General features: G+C 33.2%; 1 protein-coding gene across 1 annotated transcript; it reads left to right on the top strand.

Moving 5' to 3' along the window:
* Nucleotides 1-3,426: 3,426 nt before the first annotated feature.
* Nucleotides 3,427-21,492, top strand: LOC123661422. The gene is made up of 5 exons (XM_045596383.1): nt 3,427-3,886; nt 4,324-4,602; nt 4,708-4,842; nt 6,905-7,011; nt 21,295-21,492. Exons 1-5 carry the CDS (start codon nt 3,658-3,660, stop codon nt 21,490-21,492), a joined length of 948 nt encoding a protein of 315 aa, XP_045452339.1. The 5' UTR covers nt 3,427-3,657.
* The last annotated feature ends 6,402 nt before the right edge of the window (nt 21,493-27,894 follow it).

Below are 27,894 nucleotides of genomic sequence, written 5' to 3' on the forward strand. Positions count from 1 at the left end.
ACTCCACAGTTACTTTTACAAGATACTCGTAAACTTATGTCATTTTTTACTACATCTAAGCGAACTGCCGATGTGTATATTTGTTTTAAATACTGTATCTGTGTATCGTCTTACCGGCTTTAGTTTTATTAAAATGACAGCTACCCGGACAGACTTTGGTATGTCAAAAGTTAATAGTAAAAATATTTTTAAAACTTTTTTTTAGTATTAAAACCTTCCGTGGGCCTTAAGGAACATACAAAAAAATAAACTAGCCGAATTGTTCGAGTCATTCTCGAGTTATTCGCTTCACGACATTCATTTTTAGTTACATAGATATAAGCGGTAACAGTGCAATTTGTGCACCGAAATTTCATTAAACGTATGTAATCAATATCTGTCATAATCATATCGAGGTCATTCCCTGAGTAACATGAACGCTGTCAAAGTGAATGAGCTTCAATAAATAATCCCCACAGAGTAATAGAGGGTAAATAAACAACATTAATATTATAAATGAAAGAAACATTACTCGACTGAGGTGAAGGTTTTTGTTAAAAAAGAGCTTTTTCATAATTCAATACTTTGGCAGACTTCTGAATTATATAATAAGCTGTGTACGTCAAAACGTCGAGTCCTCGTACTCAAAGCCGTTTTAAAAGTAATATGACATAAAGCCTCGGTTTCTTTTTTTGACTGACTTCAAAAAACAGGATCTAAAATACGCAATTTTATAAAATGCTTTTGAAAGTGAAACGAGTAACGAGACTATTCGGTCTAGTTTGAAAAGTTTTAAATTATTTATCATCATCACTCATTATCATCATCACTTCAGCCTATTGCAGTCCACAGCTGGACATAGGCGTCCACAAGTTCGTGCCAAAAACGGCGTCAACTCATGTATGTTGCCCATAGTCACCACGCTGGGCAGGCGGGTTGGTGACCGCAGGGCTGGCTTTGTCGCACCGAAGACGCTGCTACCCGTCTCCGGCCTGTGTATTTCAAAGCCAGCAGTTGAATGCCACCCGCCATCGGTCGGCTTTATAAATATTTATTATTAAAATTATTTGTGTGCACGAGTAATACACACAAATCTTGAATATAAACCTTCAACTCATATTGAACGCTTTTAAAAGTAATAATTTTGAAAGTCATCAGGCTTTCATAAAGTGACATGCTTTAGAAGTACTTACGGTAGAGTATTAAATTAGGTGGTAGCTGTAAGCTTATTAAACATAAAATTATCGTCTTATTTTTGATACACAGAAAATTATGTGATTAAACCTAAGAAACACATAATTTAAGGTGTAGCAGCAAATGGATTCGACCAATTAATAGAAAGCAAACATTCGAAATTGGTGGATTTTGGATTGAAATTCTGAAGTTCCGACTAGCTCAACCCATGTCCTTTTTTATTCTAAAAACATGCATTTTTTTTTCAAGGTAGGCGTTACTCAGCAACATCGCTGTTCAAGTTAGACTAACTTAATGTGTCCAAAAGAGACGTGAGTCCACCGACCGGTTCTTATTCTAATGTATGGTACAATTTCTGATGTTTTTTTTTCTGCTTAACGTTATTAAAATTGTCCTATCTTAGATTTACTAGGCAGTCGTAGGACTGTCGATCTGTAGCCTTAAGTTATAAATCACCTGTAGGATAAGAGTAATGAAAATGCATGATTTTTAACAAAAGGCATGGGCTTTTAGAGTCTGTGGCTGTTCATTTTACATTTAACAAAAAAAAAAGATAATAAATTTCGTACAAATAATTTACCTTTCAAATGGCCTCAGGTTAATAACCAGAATTCAACGGTAATATTGTTTCAAAATATTAGGAAATGAATATCCTGGGTCTGAAATGTGATAAATGCTAAGAATTTGCATGTATATAACTTTTCTGTAATTCTAGGTGGGCGACGAAAAACGACGTTAGGTGACGAGATGTGACGCGCAATAATTCGTCATACTTCACGTGACGCATAAGTCACAAAGTGTTACATTTACTAACATGATTTTTTAATTTTTTTTCCTTAAATTGTCTTGTTATTTATTGTCGTCTGTGTAATCTATATTTTTATGTGTAATGTGTAATCTATATATTATGTGTAATCTATATTTTTTTTATGTTAATAATTTAACTGAGTAATTTAATTACAAATTTATGAACATTTTAAGGATATTATTTGGTAGCACAAATTTAAGTAGTGATTGTAACAAGTTTTATCGCTACAGCCTGTAATACCCCACTGCTGGGCATAGGCCTCTTTCCCCATGTAAGAGAAGGATTAGAGCTTAATCCACCACGCTGCTCCAATGCGGGTTGGCGGATATATTCCTTACCATGAGTAACGATTGCTATCAGGTGTACATGATGACAACCGGGACCGTCGGCTTAACGTGCTCTCTGAGGCACGGTGGGGAGACTTACAAGGACTCTACAAACACTCAGACCACGGCGAACATGGCCAATACAAAATAATGTTTGTCATGTGCGGGAATCGAACCCACAATCGCCAGCGCAAAAGACACAAACCAGTGCTGTGACCGTTGCGTCAACACGGCGTTTAACAAGTCTAAATATATACAAATGTATATTTTTCAATTATAACATTACTATGAAATAAAATATACTATAAAAAACATCTCATAAGCTATGTAAATCATTCATACAAAATCACGTGTGTTGTTTGCAATTGATTTACCAGGAGACAAATATCTGTATCATCTGTATAATTGTGTTTGTTTGCAAACCAGAAAAAAACCGACTTAAATTACATCGACGAGTAATACAACATAGACGACAAAATAGTCAAGTAAATACGCGTTATCAAAAATTACTTAAAAAGTAGTAATGATAACTCGGTCAAATTTAAATGGGAACACAAGGCAACTATCAGTTTCGATTAAAATAATAATCATCAAAATCAGTACACCTAATAAAAAACAACAAAAACGACGATAAGTAGTCAAGTAAATACGCATTATCAGACACAACTCGAAAAGTACTTGTCAGATCTCAATTAAATTTAAACGGGACCATATCACGCGCACTACGGTCCACCCAGTCATAAGTCCTGAAAAACAAACATTAAAAAAAACAGTCAAATTGAGAATTACTCAAGCAGTATGACAGGCAGAAATAGATTTAGTTTACTCAAAGAGCGACAGGTGTCCGCATAACAGAATTATGCAAAAATATTCCGCATTTCATCTCCGTAGTTTGATCATCAGGTGCAAGAGGTGATATTAAAAAAGTAATAGTCTTTCGTGTCTACCTACTTAGATGAAACGATTTCAAATAAATGCTTAGTACATCTATGGTATATTGAGCTGGTGGGCTGGTGGTATTTGTCTGCTTGATTGCGTTTATTTTAGATGTAATAATGTTTTTGTAAAAGTAATATTAGCTGGAAATGTAGCACGTAGAGTATTGTACTTCACTGCATAGTCTCTTCAATGATAATCATGACCTGTAGTAACCGCATCCGCCAGCCCTTAATGTCACGAGTATTCAGAGCTAAAAAACCCCGAATTCAAATCAGTAAAGAAGTCAACTCCTTCCTGTGTCGCCATCTATCGGTAATCGTCATTATCGTTTTTCGTGCAGCCCGCGTCACGCGTTCTCCCGATTCAATTAAGAAAATTAAGGAAATTATTAATAATTTCAAATAGAATACTATGCCAGGACATAGAAAACGTAAGAGGGAATCAAGTGAGGAAAGATTACAAAGAAAACTGAAGAAATACGAGCAAAAATTAGAAAAAGTGCGCACGAGGCGACGGCCGCCATCACCGGCGCCCACGCTGCAGAGCGTTCACACAGAAATTGACGCCGCCGGAATATCTCCGTCACCTCATCATAATGAGGAAAATAATTTCATCACGAAACCTAACGATGAAAACACAGGTATTTACTTAATTGCGTTACTTATTTTTTTGATTCTATTCATTAGTTCCGACATGTTTAGGTTGTGTCGGTATATGGCGACGCTAAGTCAAGCCGTTAGCTTGTCACCTATTTAGGCGATCTGGCTTTATTGTTAGTGCAAACTACCAAAATTTACTGGATATTCATCCTTTCAAGCATGGGTATTCACCCACATAATACAGTTGTACTTTAAAAGTAGACATGAAACTCAGTATATAACTTATTACTTAATAAGAAATTACCTATTTAGCCTAAACTTAATGTTTTTATTTTATTTTATTTTATTTGTATTTCCAAAAATAAGCATTCTCATACACAAAAAATTCTACTATTTAGTAGACGTTAGATCTCTCACTACTATTAAGTAGTATACCGGTGAATAAATTTATTCAACCAATTATTTTATATTTATACAGAGAATGCCCTTGATGAGGAAATCATCAATATACTGGGCGATGCTCCAGATGAACTATCGTATGGGCCTCCCATTCATAAAGAGCTGGCACTGAGATGGATAAATGCCATCAAGAATGGCTTACCAAAAGAAAAGAAAAAAGAAATCATGAAAAAGTATCTTCCTCCTGAGAATTGCAAAACAATAGATGCCCCAAAGTTGAATTTGGAAGCCCAAGCAGCTGTCCCTGAGGCAGCAGTCAAGAGGGACAAGGCCATCGCTAGCAAGCAAAGCCAAATAGGCTCGGCGCTTACCTGAAAACCTGATTTTATGTGGTGGTTGTCTCATATAAAAACATCTGTAAGTAAAATAAAATGTGGAAACTATGCACTTGAAATATTTTCAGACTCATCACTGACTGGTTGGGGATGTTCATGTGGTAAAGAAAGAGCTGCAGGGTTGTGGAATGAGCATGATAGACTTCAGCACATCAATTACTTAGAACTAAATGCAGCTTTCCTGGCACTCAAAACCTTCACAAGTAATATTGAAAATTGTGAAATATTACTACGCATTGACAACACTACAGCTATTTCATATATTAACCGTATGGGTGGCATTCAATACCCTCACTTAAACTCGGCAGCAAGAAATATTTGAGAGTATTGTGAAAGCAAAAATTTGTTTGTGTTTGCTTCATACATAAAATCTTCTCAAAATGTGATTGCTGATGCTGAATCAAGAAAGTTACATTCTGACATTGAGTGTGAACTAAGCGATAAATACTTTAACAAAATAGTTTCCACTTTTGGTGATCCCCAAATAGACTTATTCGCTAGCCATGCCAACAAAAAATGTGATTTGTATGTATCATGGAAAAGTGATCCAGGTGCATATAAAATTGAGGCTTTTACCATGTCATGGACACCTTATTATTTTTATGCATTCCCCCCTTTTGTTTTAATAACAAAAGTGCTACAAAAAATTATCTCTGAACAATCGGAGGGTATTGTAGTTGTACCAGACTGGCCTACACAGCCTTGGTATCCTATATTTAAAAAGTTAATTATTTCAAAAGCATTATATTTTGGTCCTAATACGAAATTGTTTAAATCCTATTCCAGCAGGCCTCTAATTCGCCAACGCCTTACCCTGGTTGCCGCACACTTGTCAGGGAAGCGTTTTCTCGACGAGGAGTCTCAGAAGCAACAATGAATATAATGCTGGCGTCCTTGTCTGAAAATACTATGAAGCAGTACAACACATACCTGAAATACTGGTTTGATTATTGTCTTAACTTAAATATTAGTTACTTGGAAGCGTCAGTTCCACATGTTTTATGTTTTTTGACAAAATTTTTTGAAAAGGGTGCCGTTTACAGCTCTATCAATTGTTGTAGATCGGCATTAGCCCTTATTTTAGGCCCAAAAATAAGTAATGATGATAGAATAGCACGTTTTTTAAAGGGAATTTTTAGACTTCGGCCTCCACACCCCAAGTACGATATCACCTGGGATGTTTCCACTGTACTAAATTTTTTATCTAATAAAGGTATAAATAGCCTGCTCACGTTAGAGGATATATCAAAAAAGCTAATTACATTGTTGGCCATTGTCACTGCTCATAGGGTTCAAACATTTTCATTAATAAAACTATCGTATATTCAAACCCTTTCTGATAAAATATATATTAAAATACCCGATCATATAAAAACTTCGCGGTTTGGGAGTGTCCAACCCAGTCTGGTGCTACCATTTTTTAATAATAACCCTAATGTTTGTCCGGCCTCTGCCTTGTTAAATTATATAGATAAGACTAGTAATATTCGAAAATGCGAAAAATTGTTTATTGCATATAAAAAGCCACATAATTCTGTTACCTCTCAGACGCTTAGCCGTTGGATTAAGAATACCTTGGAAAATAGTGGCATAGACATATCCATTTTTTCGGCGCATAGCACGCGACATGCCGCTACTTCGGCGGCTAAGCGTATGGGAGTCAGCATAGACACCATTCGAAGAACAGCTGGATGGAGCAGCACATCTAGAGTGTTTGCTCAATTCTATAATAGAGAGATAATTGCTGGCAATGATTTTTCTGTTGTATTAAACCAGCGTTAGGTACACGGCCTTATTGAAATATAGGCCTTTGTTATGTTATTCTTTTATACACCAAATAGGCTCATAACTTATATTTAATTGAAATATTATAGTATTGAAGCTTATAATTTATTTCCTCAAATAATTAAATATGATTACTTGTATCACTTGCTTGTTATTTTACCACCTCTAAACATCTACAGGTCATGATTATCATTGAAGAGACTATGCAGTGAAGTACAATTAGAAATTAAACGAACTTACCAAGTGAAGTTCCAATTTCAATTGTACGAACTGCATAGTCTCGAAATGATAATATAACCCTCCCACCCATTCTTATCTACAATAAGAATTACCCCCGATGTATAACAATTGGTGTAAAATAATCAAGCCTCTAGGTATACTTCCCGGATCCTGGACCTCTGAACTAAATGACGATTACCGATAGATGGCGACACAGGAAGGAGTTGACTTCTTTACTGATTTGAATTCGGGGTTTTTTAGCTCTGAATACTCGTGACATTAAGGGCTGGCGGATGCGGTTACTACAGGTCATGATTATCATTGAAGAGACTATGCAGTTCGTACAATTGAAATTGGAACTTCACTTGGTAAGTTCGTTTAATTTCTAAATATTCGTTAATTTATTAGCTTCTAGTTCGACATAAACCTACACCCAGGGGCCAGACGATGTCCTCGCGATTGTGTAGGGGATAGGCTTAGCATCCTAATTGTCTGGTGACCCATAAAGGCTAATTGTTCAATAAGGGCGCCAATTTTATTGATCACTTTCAATACATTATTGTAGAGACAGTTTTATGTGAACCGTTGTGTATTAGGTTACTAAAATTGTAAGAATATACTTATAGAAATACGTGATTCGTTGTCAAACTAGCACTCTGATGTATGCTTTTTTTTATAACATACACACACGGTCGTCTGTTCTGGACACTGTTAATGTTTGTGTTACAGGTAACAGTTGATTGTTGTAGCTACATACCTTTTTTTTGATAAATATACATTGAAATAATACATATATAACATATATACTTTATTTTTCCCATAGGACACCCAGACTCAGACGGTAATCAAACTCGCGACCCGCGGAACAGAAAGCAGGCTCACTACAAACTGCGCCATCGGGCTAGTCGAAAAAAATAAATACTTTTAATATCGTAATATATTGGCAAGAGATTGTAAAAGTAAGAAACAGACGTTCATCTCTAATTATTTCTAAAATTTAAGAATTAATATTATAATTATAACATTTCATTTAAATTTCAAACACGAGACTGTTTTTTATAATACTTAGGTTTATTTACATAAAAACTATGTATCATTAAAAACGTTTAGTAACTATACTTTATAATTATATTTCTACGTATATGAGGATTACGCAAAACTTTTTTTTTCAATGCTCTAATGATTTAAGTTTTAAAAAAATCCTTTTTTAAATATCCTTATTCCAAATAAAATAAAAGTAAATTGGGGTAAAAAGTGGTGATTTTGATTGGCGAATAATTTCTCAATCGTAGCTCCAGTAGTTTTGAAACGATCCGCTGTATGATGTTGAATAAAGGTCATTGTAAAGAAGTTCCAATACCAATTAAAAAGTTTTGGTTGTTTAGAAGCGTAAATTCGCAGCTATCAGACACTTTAGCTATAACTATCGTCATTCGTTATATATGAACAGACTTTAAGAAGGGTTCTCACTTGTAAGAAAAAAGTGTACCCTATAATTGTAATACCTAGCATTTACCTATTATTGTATTAACTTCTACTTATGAAGTTCCAAAAAATGTTTTTCGTATTTTTATATTGTAATTCGTTAAAGAACGATAAATGTAGATATAATTAATTACCAAATAACTATTATTAACTTTCTAAACTATTAATAACTTTCTTCAATGTTTGTATTTTGTAGATGCCTGATGATGGTCCAATAAAGGATAGAAACGTCGCATGAATTTGCAATTAGTGGTTTGATTGGCACCTTATGTCCACTTTCCTGCTAACCGTCAAAGAATACTTATAACAAATGGACATAACGATAAATAATAATTAATTACGTTTTAATATACACTATCCACTTAACCTAGATTAGTAATGTCTGCTTTGTCAACATAAATGAGTAGCTATTCTTGTTCCGATAAACACCTAAATAGTAAAAGGTATCAGTTACTCTTCTCAACACTTTATTTCATAATAGTATTGGATCAAAAACGACAAAAAAAAAAACTACTTGGATTTACTTTCACAAGTAATACAATAGTAAACTTAAGTTTCTATGCGACAGTCGTTTCGTGAGTACCCCTTTTCAATGTAGTTTACATAATGTCTGATGACAAATGTTAATAGTGATAATGATTAACAGCTCGCTTGTTATTCATTGAACGTCTTCAGGAAAAAAAAGGAATTTTACGCTACAGTATTACCAATGCCTAAATACCCCATAGTTGGAGAAAGCTCTTCCCATGTTTTTGTGTTTCCAACTTAATTTACTAGGCTGTTGTGCTTTGAATTGGTGGATATAATATTTTCTTATTGAAGCAGGTATATTTCTATGAATGCAGGACACGTAGTTGCGTAAAATGTGAAAAAATAAAATTCTTTGCCTATACAAAAAACTATAGAAAAATTGTTTATGATGTTTCCAAGTAGTATTCAAACCTTAAAAAAATATGCCCAAGTACCTGTAAAAAATAAAAATTGTTATTAACAATTGGAAACAAGGAATTATAACACATTTTAAAACACATATTATTAAAATAAAGATAAAATGACACTCCTTTATAACACTCAAAAATAAAACAATTCATTGATTGAAATGTGTGTGTTTGAATATTTACTTGTGTATGAAATATGAATCACCGCTTTACCAAGCTTATGTGTCTTCTAGATATCTATTCTTTAGGAAGAGAACTAAAACCTAAGAATTTCACTAAGTAAATTGTACCTTAACAATATATAATAATTGAGAAAAGTGACGTCTAACAAGCAATTCTTCTAAGTAAAAATACTTAGACTGGAAGCTGTCCGGAACCTTATTAAAACTTTCGTCACGAGCGAAATAGTGTTGTTTTATTGACGTTAATTGTATTGTAAGTTTTGGAAACTTGTATAGTTTAAATGTAAGAAATGTAAGAAAACATTTATTTTATTAATAACGAGTACTATATTAAATAGCTTATATAGTAAGCAAGAGATTCGATTATGTTAGTATCCTTTATGACAAACGCCTAATCTTGTACTACGTATTTGAGTAAGAATGCTGTTATACGCTGGGGCAAAACACAGTATACTCGTATAGATGTACTTATGTAATTAAAACAATTGAGTCGTAATTGCGTACAATTGGCGGTCTTATCTCTAAATGGCGATTCGTAACAGGCAATCACGAAGACTGGTTAACGCATTTTTTTTCTTATACGACCAGTAGATTTTGAGATTAGCGCATTAAGGCAAGCTACGCAAGAATTTTCTTTACAAAATTTTATTTTAGACCTTGTTCTGTTTAGCGAACTGTCAAACGCTTACCGTTCGAAAGACCTATACAATTTCTGATATTTTCAATAATCAGTGCTATTTTGTTTAACTTTTATTACGTAAAAAACTTTATAAAAAGTATTAGAATACTTTAAAATAAAGTCGCCTAAAATTTGTACAAATCATTTTAATTTATATAGGAGATAATAAACGTTATATTTGTATGTAAGGGTGTATTCATCATCATTCAATATTATTTCTACCATACATGGTCGCAACGTGTGTCGTCTACAGCTATAATAACTGTCGGTAGACCGCAGAACAAACGCGAATGCGGCTGACGTAGTTTTTTACACGTAACAAAATACAGAATTTAGTTAGAGCTCCACGTTTCAATAATAAAATGCGTTTTTTTTTTGAGTTTTTATGTTTCTACAAGGTTTTTTCGACAAAGGTGGCAAATAAGCGTACAATCAGTCCACCTAATAGTAAGCGTATCCGCTTACCAAACTAAGTATAAAATATAAAATAAACATATAAAATGCTTTAAAACTATCTACGATATTATGCATGTATTATACATATAAACCTTTCTCTGGAATCACTCTATTTACTAAAGAAAACCGCATCAAAATCAGATAGACAGCGGGAAGCGACTTTGATTTATACTATTTAATGATGTGCTAAATATATAAAACAAAATTTGAAACATTAGTATCAAATTCTAAAGACACTTCTAAGGTTGCTTTTATGTCAAAAGATATACATGTGTAAGTGTTCTCTCTTGTACACCGGCAATAGTTTACGGACCACGGAACTTTGTAGTAATGAAATTTCGACCCAGGTTGCTTTTGACTTACCGCTAGTATTGTTTACGTGAAGGCGTAATTAGCGGTAATTTGAAACGCGTGTTTATAAAACATCTTAGGTTGTACGCTCATTAATCATAAGCATACTATCAAAATACAAGTTAAATTATTATACCGTGGGGTGAAACAAAGCCTTGGAGTTGACGAAATGACTACAGCAACTACAAGTTGCATTATGCGATGGGGGTTCGTTTCCCGTAATTAACAAATATTTATATATGGTATAAAGATGTTTGTCGTAATCTGGATGTTTGTGTATTCCATTTTATTAGGTTGAGACGTAGATTTGTGTGTGGCGTACATGCAGAAAAAAAGGAGAAATTTATGCTATTAGATGTTCGTATTCAATGTTCTTTGTGGTGCTCTAAATTCTGCTTGTAACTATGCTCATAATCCGGGTTTTTTTTTATATAAATAGGTAGGCCAACAAGCGTACAGCTTACGCTGCGATAAACAATAACTGTAGCTTATAGACAACTGTGACACCAGAGCGCGTTGCCGACCCTGTTCACCAACAAGAACACAACACTGCTTGAAAGCAGTATTATTTAGCTGTGACCTTCTGTAAGGTCAAGGTACTTCCCCGATCGGGCTGCTCCATATAAGAGATTTCCTACTGTGCCATACCTTTTTTTTTCTGAGCCCTATCCCAGTTGACACATTTTAATTTTGAAATAACTTTATTGCGTCGTTAAACATGTTTATTTGTCGTCTTTAAGGCATCCGGTAAACACGGCTCAGCAGATTCTTTCGATGAATTAGCCAGGCTATTAGACGGGAAATACCGACAACTTTCTTGGCGCATTGCCTAGATGGGAACCTAGAGGAAGGAATAGAACATAGACGACAAATTTTATTTCTGATAATATTTTTATGTTTTTTACAGTTTCATTTTATTAATTTTATAACAACTTTATTTTTCTCAAAGGTTTGATAATAAAATCTAACATATATATTCATCATCATAATCATCACAGGAGCCTTTCGCAGTCCACTACTGGACATAGGCTTCCACAAGTTCACGCCATTTTTGGCGTGAACTCATGTGTCTTGCCCATAGTCACCACGCTGTGCAGGCCGGTTGTATTAATCCTTATAAATTTACTACTGTCTCTATTGCGATAAGATCGCTTTGGTACAACTTTTTTCTGTTTTTTTCTTACCACCGTATGTTTGTGTGTAATTTTGGTATATTTTTGAGGTACAATGATGAATAGATACAAAATTAAATCAGTTTTTGGACAAATCTCTATATATCTGTTTGTCTTTTAAAAGGCGATTGTTGTTAGTACAATAATATTCTATTGATAATGCAATTATAGCGAGTGTAGAAATTATTTTGCGGATTCAGTTGCGGTTAGCGGGTAATTGGAACGAAGTTAGCTGCGGTTACGCTCCGACGTGTACTATCTGTGCTACTAGGTACTCTATATATTCGTATTTCTCTCACTAACAGATCTTCAAAATAAGCACCCATTGTAATTTCAAATAAATATAAAAATAGCATCTGTAATTTTTCTTACCATTATTATAATTTTAACTAAATATGTTTTCAGTAACGTAAACCAGCTTTAATTATACTATGCAAATGTTTCTACACGATATATTATAACTATACGATTATGTTTTATATTTAAACACTATTTTCTCATTGTGGTGTTGTCCAAAATGTTTTCAAGACCAAAAATATAATTATAAATTTATTCTTTATTTTATTTAATAGTAATTGTAAAATATTCGGTCGTCACGGCAAAGACAAAATTATACCGTTTTTAACTAACCGAAATCAGTACATTTAATGTTAGCTGTGTTTATTTTTCGAATACAAGTTAATAACTCACAACAATAACTTTTTTTTTTTTTTTTCTTTTATTGATTTTAGGGACTTTTGTCCTACAAGGACATGCCAGTCCCATAACAATAACTTATGAAAAATATTGGAAAGATGTTAGACCGATAACAGCAACAACGATACTGATAATTTTGGGTTGTTTAATTACATAAGGAAATAAATGTCGTCGACGGTAAAAATATCGGTATAACCAAAAAGATAATAAAAAGAAATACCTTTAAATATGTCATCATCTTAACATACTTCGTATTAATATCACTATTGTTAAACATTATTATATATTTGTTTTATAACGTCACAATATTCAAATTTAATAATGATTTTGTTTGTTTCACACATTAACACAACTCAAAGAATCAACACGACGCAACAAACCACGCGTATGTTTAAGTGTAACGATTGCAAACAATTGAAGAAGTTATAATAAAAATATATCTATCTCAGTCAAACAATTATTTTTGTCTCTTAATTAGTCCACTATTTCAAGTCATACGTTTTATATAAAGTACTAGCTGTGCCCGCGGCTTCGCCCGCGTAGAAATCAGTGTGTCACAAAGTTTTCCCGGCAAACTTCCAGTGAAACTATTATCGAAATCGGCTTAGCCGTTCCGTAAACCTTTCTCTCCAAGCCCTCTCTCCATTGGTGAAATCGCATGAAAATCCGTTCAGTAGATTTTGAAGGAATCTTTCACATATACTTTTGGGGACTTTGTTTTATAATACACTAACTGTCGCCTGCGACTACGTCCGCGTGGTTATGAAGATATGCATTACTATTAAGATGTTTAACGCAAATTATTTTTTTATTTCAGACACTTGAAATGCTTATCAAACTGAGTAACTTTTTAAAAGGCACAATTTAGTACAATTTAATAGTTATTTTTATAAAACCTCTCTATACACCACATTTTTAGTTTTATTTTCAGGCTGTATATGTTTCATACAAACTATCAACCCTAATTAAACCCTCTTAGCGGTGGAATATCGCAAAATCCGTTCTTAGCGGACGTCAACTAACTATAATCTACCTCCCTGCCTCATCTTTGTCCATCCTGGATGGATGGACCATCCAGCGGTTATTAAGTTCTCGTGATGAGTGAGTCAGTGACCTTTCTCTTTTATATATATATATATATATTACGATGCATTATTTGGACACCTTCTCGCTATCTATAGAGCATACATTTTAAATTTCTTTTACTCCTAAAACATAGGACTTTCCTACAAACTTCCAACCCCCCGTTTTACCCCCTTAGGGGTCGAGTTTCCTAAAATCCGTTCTTAGCGGATCTCTACGCCCTATAAGGAGCCTTCCTGCCAAATTTCAAGTTTGTAGGTGTTATAGTTTCGGAGATTTCGTGATCAGTGAGTCAACCTACCATCCCCGTTTTAACCCCAAAAAGGGTTTGATTTCTAAAGATACATTATTTGGACGCCTTCTCATGATCTATAGAGCATACATTTTAAATTTCAAATCTCTTACTTCAAAAACATAGGACTTTCATACAAACTTCCAACCCCCGTTTTACCCCCTTAGGAGTCGAGTTTCGTAAAATCCGTTCTTAGCGGATGTCTACGTCCTATAAGGAGCCTATCTCCAAATTTCAAGTTTGTAGGTGTTATAGTTTCGGAGATTTCGTGATCAGTGAGTCAACCTACCTTCCCCGTTTTAACCCCAAAAAGGGGTTGATTTCTAAAGATACATTATTTGGACGCCTTCTCATCATCTATAGAGCATACATTTTAAATTTCAAGTCTTTTACTTCTAAAACATAGGACTTTCATACAAACTTCCAACCCCCCCGTTTTACCCCCTTAGGGATCGAGTTTCGTAAAATCCGTTCTTAGCGGATGTCTACGTCTTATAAGGAGCCTATCTCCAAATTTCAAGTTTGTAGGTGTTATAGTTTCGGAGATTTCGTGATCAGTGAGTCAACCTACCTTCCCCGTTTTAACCCCAAAAAGGGGTTGATTTCTAAAGATACATTATTTGGACACTTTCTCACCATCTATAGAGCATACATTTTAAATTTCAGGTCTCTTACTTCAAAAACATATGACTTTCATACAAACTTCCAACCCCCGTTTTACCCCCTTAGGGGTCGATTTTCGTAAAATTCGTTCTTAGCGAATGTTTACGCCCTATAAGGAGCTTTCCTGCCAAATTTCAAGTTTGTAGGTGTTATAGTTTCGGAGATTTCGTGATCAGTGAGTCAACGTACCATCCCCCGTTTCATCCCCAAAAAGGGGTTGATTTCTAAAGATACTTTTTTTGGACACTTTCTCACCATCTTAGAGCATACATTTTAAGTTTCAGGTCTCTTACTTCAAAAACATAGGACTTTCATACAAACTTCCAACCCCCGTTTTACCCCCTTAGGGGTCGAGTTTCGTAAAATCCGTTCTTAGCGGATGCCTACGTCTTATAAGGAGCCTACCTGCCAAATTTCAAGTTTGTAGGTGTTATACTTTCGGAGATTTCGTGATCAGTGAGTCAACCTGCCATCCCCGTTTTAACCCCAAAAAGGGTTTGATTTCTAAAGATACATTATTTGGACGCCTTCTCATGATCTATAGAGCATACATTTTAAATTTCAAATCTCTTACTTCAAAAACATAGGACTTTCATACAAACTTCCAACCCCCGTTTTACCCCCTTAGAGGTCGAGTTTCGTAAAATCCGTTCTTAGCGGATATCTACGTCCTATAAGGAGCCTATCTCCAAATTTCAAGTTTGTAGGTGTTATAGTTTCGGAGATTTCGTGACCAGTGAGTCAACCTACCTTCCCCGTTTTAACCCCAAAAAGGGGTTGATTTCTAAAGATACATTATTTGGACGCCTTCTCATCATCTATAGAGCATACATTTTAAATTTCAAGCCTCTTACTTCAAAAACATAGGACTTTCATACAAACTTCTAACCCCCGTTTTACCCCCTTAGGGGTCGAGTTTCGTAAAATCCGTTCTTAACGGATGTCTACGCCCTATAAGGAGCCTTTCTGCCAAATTTCAAGTTTGTAGGTGTTATAGTTTCAGAGATTTCGTGATCAGTGAGTCAACCTACCATCCCCCGTTTTAACCCCAAAAAGGGGTTGATTTCTAAAGATACATTATTTGGACGCCTTTTCATCATCTATAGAGCATACATTTTAAATTTCAGGTCTCTTACTTCAAAAACATATGACTTTCATACAAACTTCCAACCCCCGTTTTACCCCCTTAGGGGTCGATTTTCGTAAAATTCGTTCTTAGCGGATGTTTACGCCCTATAAGGAGCTTTCTTGCCAAATTTCAAGTTTGTAGGTGTTATAGTTTCGGAGATTTCGTGATCAGTGAGTCAACGTACCATCCCCCGTTTCAACCCCAAAAAGGGGTTGATTTCTAAAGATACATTATTTGGACACTTTCTCACCATCTATAGAGCATACATTTTAAGTTTCAGGTCTCTTACTTCAAAAACATAGGACTTTCATACAAACTTCCAACCCCCGTTTTACCCCCTTAGGGGTCGAGTTTCGTAAAATCCGTTCTTAGCGGATGTCTACGTCCTATAAGGAGCCTACCTGCCAAATTTCAAGTTTGCAGGTGTTATAGTTTCGGAGATTTCGTGATGAGTGAGTGACCTTTCGCTTTTATATATATTATAGATAAAGGAACAATTTCAAGTAAATAATTTTTAGGAATGGCGATGAAATCAAATAAATCTTTAATCTATAAATTCCTTTACACAGATTTGAAATCACAATGAAACTAGATAGGCGTACAAAATTTACTATGTCAATACTAAATTGTATTACTTTACTTAAATATACAATTTAATTTCTGAAGAACTATTAGTCGACCTGAACTATAATATAATATTAAATATATACAGTTAATAGTTATATTATAGATTTAAAAAAAAATTGTTAAAAAAATACTCATTACTAAACGCTAAATACGAATCGATAAAGATCAACATCGCTAAGTGTGCTATGCCTAAACTCACTTCATGATAAATGCAATCAATCAATGCAACCGCCAAACATATCTTTGAATGTTAAGTACGTTATAATTATACTAAAATATACATAAATGTCCTATGATACCTCTAAATGATACCTGTCACTGGACACGGATGTATAAATAAATGCTTCAAATCAATGAAAGGAAATCAAGTCTGCATTTAAGTAAGTACTCTTTTAAATAATAGTTAAAAAATTACGCTTAAAAATAAACCAAACTAAAAAGGAATAATCTTATCAAATTAGTGTATTGTCATCGATTCTCAATAAGTGTCGTAAGTTGAAATGAAATCTAAACGTTTGAAGTGGGTTAAAATGAAGTCTAAAGGAGTCGGTTACAAACATACAAACACAGGTGAAGCTAATAAAAAGCGTGTAAAAAACTCTCAATCAATCAATCAATCAGTTTTAGAAATGTGTGGCATGAAATACAGCAAAATTATTTTCCTTTTTTTTTAATATTTTATATTTGTGTGATATTGATCAAAATAAATATTAAGAATTCCATTCCAAATCATTAGCTCCACATTAACTACGCATAGTTAATTTATTAAAACCGAATATAATATGCGTGAAAGTAACTAGTAGCAGTATATATTAATGTACCTGCTTACACCTGCCATCCAGTGACTATGCCAGGAAAATAATAGACAACAGAACGTTTTTCCAGGCTAATATACTCAAATGAGCACAACATAATATTCATCCTAATGGATGGGTGAAGTTCGTTTCTAGTTCGGATCTCCTGCTATAATTTTATTTCGTCAAATGACGATTCAAAAATACTCCATAACAGTTTTTTTATTTTGATTATCAAGGATTATTACCTGGTAAATGAATCAAATTTCTACCGGTGTTTTGTTTACATTTTCCTGTAAAAAATGATAGCAATATCCGCCCGCCACATTACGCTTGTAAATAAACAACATCATTTGTTTTCTTGAAGCAGGCGAATAAATCAAAAGAGATTTGAGTTCAGACCGTTCTACCAATAAATGAGTCCCCTTGTCAAAATTCTAGAAATATTTTGTAGTATTTTCATGTTGTCGCTTCATTCACGTAGTATCAGGTAATTTGGCTGATATAGCTATCATTATATATATATATATATATATATATATATATATATATATATATATATATATATATATATATATATATTCGTGTATTGTGAGAGTTAGTGTGTGATGTATTGGTGTATATATGGTTGATATAACACATCAGACCAAATACATATTTAGCGTATAGAAAAGTATGTAACGCATGACGAATTGATTTAAAAGCCTACGTGAATAGAGAACATTTCGATTTTAATTTTATTTAAATTGAATTTACAAAGGTATATAGTCAAAGGTTTGGTTGGATTAAAATAACAACAAAAAAGTAACGGTCAAATTTACGTTTACGTTTAACCAAGCAGTATTAATGTATTACTAAATTGTGCTTATAGTATCTGTCACTACATTTTTATCACATAATCTATTATCATTCTGTCAAGTATCGTTACTATTATAATAAATATTTATTGAAATATTCAAACCTTGAATATTCCACTTCAATGTATCGATATATACAGCTGTTTCAATAATTATTTTATTTATAGACAAAGTATAAAGAGGTAACTTTTACATAAGTTGTATTTCGTATGTCTACTTCAAAACAAGTCGATGTAAAGCCAAGTTTTTTATAAGTAAATAAGGTATCAAGTAACATCATACACGACATTAAAAGCTTCTGAAGTATAAAGTTACGTCCGCCCGAGGGGGTTCCCCGGCGGCGATTGTTAATTGATAAACAAACACCTATATCAATTATCACATTAAACACAATGATTAAACATTCATGTTGTTGTGACGCGTTCTTTGTTACGTTCAATTACAAAAATATATATATCGAAAGATGCTTCGTTTAAACGTAATGATAAGTCCGTTAGCAGGTTTCTGGGTTGGATTCCTGTGTTGAATTTGAGTACTAAGTAGCTTGAATTAAATTTTTATGAAACTAGCTTGGAAATCAAGCGTATGGCCCACTGGATGGTAAACAGTTACCAGGGCCAATGGATGTATGCAGCCTACTCTAAACACTTTCCAGGTACTCAGGTAGTGTAGTATTATTTGGCTACGATCTTCTGTAATATTTCCCCAATCGGACTACTCCAGATTTTGAGCAAGATATTTCCTGCTAAGCTCTACCTCAGTCTAAAGACTACGGTATCAGGTTACAATTAGGTGGACCGAGACCATAAGTATTTTTGCCACCCTTCTAGTATATAAAAAAAAAATTTCTGTAAGCATTTTTGCCACCCTTCTAGTATTAAAAAAAAAAACTTTTTCTATTACTTTCTTCGAGAAAGTTGTGAATTCTTTCTGTTTTTAATATGTACGTACATCTATACTAAGTTTTTCTAATTGTGTTTATAGAATCCATCTCATGCAGAAAGAGGTCTATGCCCAGCGGTGGGATGATACAGGCTGAATGCGTATGCATTTGTAGAAATAAAAAACTGATTTTTTACTTGATATTTCTATACTTACATACTGTAAATGTATGTTTTACGTGTACCTAAATAATGACTCGGCGTTAAGCTCAAAAACGAGGCACAAGTATAATTAATGAATGAATATTTATCACAACCATACGATCACCAAGCTTTATCAGACATCCTACTCGGGCTATGGACACTCGTAACCCACGGCGTCTGCAACTTCGTCGAAATAATGAGAGTTTAAGATGGGAATCGCTGTATGTTTTGTAAAAGTAAAAATGTTTACAGTGACCGTTCAAGTTCAAGAATTTATATAGTAATGTAAAATTGTACAATTTCAAACAATAATTGCATGTGCACCAAGTGATATATTCCATTTGGACCAAATATTATTTATTGGGATTTTTAATTGCATATTTTATTCACTACGATTAACGTATTTTGAAGAAAGAGTCCCATTGAGGTGTCCCGAGCTGATGGTTATTCTTGAGTTGTGAAGTGGTAGTGCAGACAGTAAAACAAGTTCAGCACTTGAAATCTCAGCTTTTTTATCTCCAAAAATCACCTTGTATTAATCTGTGACAGTATCATCTAAATGATATATTGAATTTATTAATAAATTTAGTTAATACTAATAACCTTCTAGTACCATTCTCAACGTGTAAAAGAATAATAATACAATAGCACTCATGTTTAGCACGTTCTAAAGTGCTCGAGCATTGTACAAAATTAAATTTATCGCTTGGTTTATTACAACTGCTTTTGACTGTGACTGTTTATTTAAAATCAAACAGGCAAAACGGCGAAGTAAATTACTTTCGAAATTATTTTTATAAATTGCTTATCTCCAATTTTAATAAAGAACGGAAAAAAGTAATGACAACATAAATCTTGTTATTAATAATTGTTGAAATCACTTTGTTACCGTCACACTTAGGAGGATTTAGTAAGAAAGGAAATGAGAAAAACATATAATATAGAATAACAAAAAGAAGTTCAACTTCGAATTCAACTGTAAGGTTGTTTGAGTCAAAACATTGACTGGCCGCGTATTAAGATACCAACTAGGTACAGTTTATAAATACATTTTGATGTGGACTTGATAGACTTTAGATAGTACTGCGAAAGCTGCATTTTTAAGCATCTTATTAATTTTGTTTCGACAGTAAGTAAACATAAAAAGTATATAGATTATCAATAATGTTTAATACTTTCACTGTAGCAGTGAAATTGTAACTGTGGAAATATAGCTTTTAATCACGCTAGCCTCATATTCAGTCCATCCTCAAAACAAAATCATCATCATCATCATCTTCCTGCCCTTATCCCACTTATGTAGGGTCGGCACAACATGATACTCTAATTCCCAAGCTCATGTTGTAATGTGATTTGGCTTGTATATTTTACGACCGGCCGCCTGCCTGACATCAACCCTCCTTGGGAAATTTGAGGTAAGAAGAAGGATAGGTGAAAAGGATTTATGTGAGAGAAGGATCTGGGGTTACGGATACCAGTGCCACGGATCACGGGGAGGGGTGTGTGACACTAGCAGCTAGAGTAGTCCGGGGTCGCGTACCCGTAGCGGTTCCAACCAGTTATCGGATAGATATCTAGTGGCCCCACCCTCTGGACAATCCTCAAAACAAAATATTGAAAGGGAACTAATTATAAATTATTTTTATAAATTGTAAAGTGATCTGTATTGGTAATGTACCTACATATTATTTAGTTTTTAGGAAAAAAAAACATTTTTAACTTAAATATCGAATAGATAGTGCCCTTCAAAGGTATTTTTAAACGACTTCAAAAAAATGCGATATAATTACGATTTTCGTCTACTTACGTTGTATTACTTGTCGATGTAATTGAAGTCGGTTTTGTTTGCTAGCAAACACAATTATTCGGATATTTTCAATCTACAAAAATATTAATCACGGTTTTATTGTAAGTGTATAAGTCTATATATGAGTAAATAAAACTAATTACGTATTAATTTGTACAAAAATCCAAACCTACTTATACTATTTTATGTTTCTTATACACATACAGAACATCCAACGAAAGCCCATTTCGGTTTCTACATTATTTTAATTACACTGTTAAAGTAGACAAAGTTGAGTTGAGGTAGTAAAACACAGTTACAATAAAAATGAAAAATATATAAAATATTATGATTAAATAAAGGACTTAATTTCCAGAAAACCTCAACCGCCAACGACTGTGGGATGGACATCCCCGTAACATCCAACGGGACAATCTCCGTGAAATTGAGTTTCTTTCACATCGGTGGTGGAGAGATCAAACCTGACTTTGTATACACTAAAGAGAAAGAAGATGTAAACTCCATCGAAAACCGAATGGACTTCTGGAAAAAATTACACAACGAATATTACTAGCCTCCGAATCGCGTTTCTGCTTCGTCAAGGTAATTTTTTTAACAAATTAAGAAATTAATTTGTTTATTCAGTAATATCTGGTTTACTAATGTCTACAGTATTTTTTATTTAGCTTGTCTTTTCAGTTTATCGATTTCTTGTCATCTTCTAAATCTGTAAATTTATGTAATTTATACATATCTTTTTCACACATAAAGTACATAGTACATTGTACATACACGCATTCTTGTTCCGTAGAGACCAGAATGCAAATTCGTTCTAAAAATCCTAGCTTCGGATTTAAATTCAGTAAACATAAACTACAATTGAGCAGAAATCTAACGTTTTATTGTAAACTACCCTACATTACCTCCACATTTAGGGTTGATACTATAAAAGTAAAAAAAAAATAATGTATATTTTTTTTAATATATTTATTAAGTTAATTTTTTAATAATAAAATTAGCATAACAATTACCAGGCAATCAAGTTCAATACTTGATTTACGTGACTTTGTTTCTTCTATTAATATATTGTAGTAAAATAAGTTAACTCGGCAATTTAGCAATTTAAAGACACATCGGTCTGGACACAGCCCTAACAGAGCTATTAGAATTACCGCTTTAAGTTACTGCAACTAGTTACAGGCTTCCCTTTCAGCAACCTCGACCTTAGCTGCTCGGGATTAAAATCGTCCTTGACATAAAACGCTTTTTATTTAAGGGTTAATTTATCAGGTGCATGTCTTTTCCTAAGAAGTATGTTCGCTATTATAATGCTATAATTTTTTTTACAATATACCAGAAATTGTTTTTATTGAACAAGATAAACTTTACCAGAAAAGAATAATAAAATCAAAACTATAAGAAATAAATAAAACCAAAAAAACTTTCCTGTAATCCTATCTTTTTTGCCTGTAGACATTATGGAAATTTTTCTCGGAACGAAAACTCGGAACAAAGTCTCCATAGTATAAATGTGCAACTGAAGAAAGATTATCCAATCAATGGAAACTTTCTTCGATTTCTCGTTACATAACCGGAACTAATTAAAGTTTTCGTTTTATTCTGCAGACGAAATACTTAAATATTTAAGCAAACCGTTGGGTATTAAATTAACAAGTTAGTACTATTTTATAGTACCTTTCCTAAAATAAGACACATGACACATATATAGACACATTTTTCTGACTCAATGTCGATGTTGATTATATTAACATCCATAGTTTTGTACGCCTTTTGTCAAGTCCTTGGTACAATACCACATATTTAATAATAAACTTATTTTTTTTTTTAATCAATCAACGAGAAATATAAAATATATAATCTTATGTATAAAATTCTCGTGTCACACTGTTAGTTACCATACTCCTCCAAAACGGCTAGACCGATTTTTATTAAATTTTGTGTGCATATAGGTCTAAGAATCGGCCAACATCTATTTTTCACACCTCTAAGGAGGGTGGGTAGATTAATGGGGTTAATAACATATATGGCAAAACAACGTTTGCGGGGTCAGCCAGATTTTTTTAATATATTTTAGGTAGCATAAAAGACAACATTTAGCGTTACGTTACTATATTATAACACCATAATATTATATTTTAAGTATTCTATATTAGCTTGCTTAAAAAGAATAGAAACTAAATTCAGCATGAAAAAAGTTTTGATAATTATATTTGTATCACTCGATAAAATTACACACACACTACCTATTAGGGTTGACTGGAAGAGATATATTTTAGAAATAAGTTCACCCTTACCAACTTCCTATGTAATAAAAATTTGTAACATTATTTAGTGCAATGATGTTATGTCGCACCAAAATCCTAGAAATATTATTAAAAATACTATCTCCAAAACTAACGGGTCTGAACTAGAACCGCTAAGGGTCTTTTAATCGTGATTTATTCGTACTTTATCTGGGTGAAGAAATTTAGTGATGCTATTATTTTTAATGATCCGATGTTTGGTAACCGTTATCTCTTTTCTGAACACGTGGCATAACAGTATAAAAATTTCTACTAATTAAAGTTATAACCCGCCATAGCAGCAGATAAAATTTGCATCTGTTTACTAAGTACAATAAGAACGTTGTGAAAAAATGTATATAACACATACAGAGCTGATCTTGCTGAAATTGAATAATTTTAGAACTTTCTCCTATTTTTAATGCCGTTAAACAGTAGATTAACAACAATAAAAAATCAATCTACTAAATACATTAGTAAACTAATTAAATCGGCAATTTGCTTCGAAATAAACAAGGTTACAAGGCAAGGAAAACAAGGAATTCTATTTCGCTATACTCGTATATTAGCTTAAAGTGCTACGGACGTGCTGAGCTTACAGGCGAGCGTACGACCGCTGCCAATCAGCAGATTCAACTGGATTGGATTCGTACATACATTTAAAATATTGAATTAACTTAAAAAAGAGCACTTTTATATTGGTAAGAATTTTCATATTTTTTATGACTCAGTCGGCAAACAAGCGTACGGACAACTGCCAACATGTAAGTGATTACTGTAGCTTATAGAAGCCTGTAACACCAAAATCTATATATTATTACGTGAAGCATAAACTTTGTACCCCTTTTTACCCGACAACCAAGGAAGGGTTATGTTTTCTGCGCGTATATTGTATGTATGTATGTAATATTCTTTATTACCTCATATCTCCAAAACCAATGAACGGATTTACATAATTGAGGTATCGTTAGATTTGTCTTAGGAGTTCAAGTGTTCTTAGATAAGTAATGTTAAGGCATGAAATTGAAGGATAAGTCAAATCATTCTTTCTTTGTGCGTGTCTGCGATTGCATGTTATGTACGATGTTGCATAAAATTTCGAAGGACTACCGTATTGTTTTGATTTATTTCGCTGGCTTTGTGTAGTTTTTGAATATTTATCTTGTTTACGTACATTATATATATTAAATCAATAAAAAAAACATTATATACACTACCACGTATTTGACACACACACGCATATTATACTCTTTTTGTTGATTGTCAATGTCTGTAGTCAAATTGAAAAATTTTAAAAAAAAGGTTCTTAATTTTCATTATTTTTTGGTTTTCTTTAACATAAATTTTTTATTATGGTCGAATTTCGACCTCTGGGTGATCACTAGTAATCATAAGCACGTTACCGACCCTAGTTCTAATCTTCCCCATTACTTTTCGTCAACTTATTTACCATAGAAAAACAATACTACTTGAGATCAGGGTTATTTAACTGAAATTTTTAGCTTTGACATAAAATAATAAAAATCATTTGAGTCGGCGAAAACGACTCCTGAGTCTATTCTGTTCAAACTATGGTATGTCGTTGCTGCTAAAAGTAAAAAATTTCTATTCTAAGTTCAAAAGGCTTTGAGGACTTTTTTCATATTCACTAGCGCTTTTACGTCGAAGGCTCAAATTCTCAAGGATTACTACACGTACCAAAAGGAATTTCCTACGTCGTGCCTTGCCATTGTCAGTAATTTAACGATAGACCGAGTCAAACTACGTATGTCATAACAGTAAGACGTAATACATCATATCTTTATGTCATCTTAATAAATCCTAGCTCGACGATATAAGAATTCACAAGCAGCCGAATCGTTTTCCCAACTCAGCTGAGTCTTTAGATTCAATGATAAGGAGAATCGTATGTCGGCAAGTAAAAATGTAGATGTACGAAATGTGTAGTCACGTGACTAATTTACCGCATGAATGAATGAATGAATGATTTTATCTCTCACGTAAAGGATTAACAACAGTAATGGAAATCTAAAAAAGTGGAAGTGACACAGGATACATTAGGCAACCTTTTTCCTAATATCTCCTCTATCGAACTTTTTCATGCAACCGACTTGGTAAAAAACCTTGGTATAATGCAAAATTTGGTTTATGTTATCTACCTACGTATTACGTACAGGGTTCATTATTTAAATTACGTACAATTTTGTTTTTGCATTGGCATTTTAAAATTCGTACTAATAACACATTACCCACTGATAAACTTTTGTAATTAATTAACTCATTAATTAATAATAAAAGCGATACTAACCACAACGGCAATTAACACAAATTTCGTGATGTAAAAATAAGTAAGAGATAACAAATAAAAACTATTGTTAGGAGTACTTCCAATATTCCAGTATTGCTTGCCCGTTATATGATACCCAAAATGGTGGTAGCGCAATAGGGGTAAATGTTATGGTTCTACTTTCCACTCCAGTGCTGTCGGTTCGATTCCCATCTAGTATGTGTGTATCATGTAAAAGTTACATATGTTCATACATAAAAATATGGTAGAAAAACTTGTGCGTGGTAGTCTAACTCACATTTATAATTTTTTAGGACTCCTTTTAAGGTAATTCTTCTTGCTGACCTAGTTTATATTGAGGCCGCGTTTTATTATTCAGGAGTTTGTTCTTGTTTTCGCTCATAATATGACATACGTGCTACTAATGTTTTGTAATTACACACACTGTAGGATAATTACATCCTTTGTTTATTACCATACGACGACGCGTTAGCGCGGCGGTCACAGCATAGCTGTTGAGCTAGCGGGTTTATTTCCGCTCTTGTCTGCGCGTTTGTGCCTTATGTGTATTTCTATATTATGTGTTTTTTTCTGATCCCTGACACACCTAAAGCTACTGTGAACCGTTGAGTGTAAAAGAGGTCTATTAATTAATTTATGTTATAGAAAAACTTTCAATTAAATATGAGTTGTTATAGAGATCATAGTAACTGGCTTGTAACTAGTAGAGCTAACGGATGCCAATTGGATACCCCGTTGATCTAAAATATTTGGTAAGACCTATAAATATGGTTTTCGTGATCTGGAAGTTTGTATTCTTTGTTTTTGATCGTGTAGTTCTCATCCTATATTGAGGGCCAGAGTTAGTAAATGATTAATGTAAAATACTTAAAAATTCTTAATGAACATTTTTATATCACTCTAGTTTATACTTCGCTTTTGCCGAATTTCAAAATGAAGTACTTAATAGAAAGCTCTTTAGAAAATTATTTAAATAAGTACTACTGAATAACATTTTCAGTTCCTTTAATAGCATTTTAAGATATTTTTAAATTTTTGTAATTTAATTACTTTGTCGACCTTTAACAAAGTGGGACATTTAATAATGTTTACATAAAGATCTTTTAATTATTTACAAAGTTTCATAACACTGAAATTTTTATGCTCATCGCTTGGAGAATCCTCAAGGAGATCCTTACCATCAGTTCATTAAATAATCAGCATTGCGTACTACCTACGGCTTTGTCAAGATTAATTATTATAATAACTTTATATTGTGTGCACAGAAAAAAAATATAAAATGGTTGGAAACAAAAACAAACTTTAAAAATCTTCTATCAGAAACTTCATGAAGTAGCCATGTTTTTTAAACTATGGGCCACTTAGGTCCCCCTACGTTTTTTTATACCACAGGTGTTCAAACTTTATCATAAAAAATTCGAATACACTATTTTTCATTTTTAAGTATTTAAAAAAAAAGAAACAGTTGTGGCTAAAAATATTTGTAATGCGCGTTAGCGAGGCCGATTTTTCACGGTTGTTTCCAGAGAAAATCAATTCTTTAATATTGAATTTACAGCCGTAGTGCCAAAAAGTTTGAACAAAAGTATTGAATTTCGTACTTAATTTTTTTTAAATAAATCATAAACCGATGCAGATAGATTTATTTTTTATTTTTTTCTGGGTTGGCCCTGTGCCCCTCCACAAGCACCTGCGGGGTTATCCATTAATTATCGGACATGTATAATGTTCACTTTATCTTTCTTCAAAGATTTGGTCTAAGTGTCAAGAAATAAAACTTAAAAGAATTACTTAAAATTTATTCAACTATTTACTGAGATATGCAAAAACAGGAATCATCTAGGTTTACTTTATTTATATAGATTAATCACTTTATTATTTTTTATGTATTGTACATTATCACATCCGTTTAGCAACGCACTGAATAATCTATTCACAATTTACAAGGACTACTATTACTAAAACTGCAACAATATTGCAATGAACAAATAATGTTCTTCGTCATCTATATATATATATATATATATATATATATATATAAACTTTGTACCCCTTTTTTCCGAAAAATGCGCGGACAGAGGAATATGAAATTTCGCACACTTATAGTTTATGTAGAGAATGAATGCTGATATATTTTTTCGGTTATACATAAAAATACATTAAATCAATAATAAAAAAACCGGCCAAGTTCGACCCGGACTCGAGCACCGAGGGTTTCGCACAAACAAAATTATAAAAAATATTTTTATTATATATGATCGAAGTAAAAATTTATGCTTTTCCCAATTTTTCATTTATCTGTGCTATAAGACGTTGCTTCGTACCAAATTTCAAAATTCTGAGTTCATCCTGTAGGTTTTGATTC

The sequence above is a fragment of the Melitaea cinxia genome, chromosome 17 (genome assembly GCF_905220565.1).
Source record: "Melitaea cinxia chromosome 17, ilMelCinx1.1, whole genome shotgun sequence".
Lineage (NCBI taxonomy): Eukaryota > Metazoa > Arthropoda > Insecta > Lepidoptera > Nymphalidae > Melitaea > Melitaea cinxia.

Bases quoted from the DNA above. Each gene is read 5' to 3' on its own strand.
- LOC123661422 (XM_045596383.1), top strand. From the start codon at position 3,658: ATGCCAGGACATAGAAAACGTAAGAGGGAATCAAGTGAGGAAAGATTA. The intron at 3,887-4,323 runs GTATTTACTTAA...ATATTTATACAG, and splicing joins ACCTAACGATGAAAACACAG to AGAATGCCCTTGATGAGGAA. The intron at 4,603-4,707 runs GCTCGGCGCTTA...AAATATTTTCAG, and splicing joins TAGCAAGCAAAGCCAAATAG to ACTCATCACTGACTGGTTGG.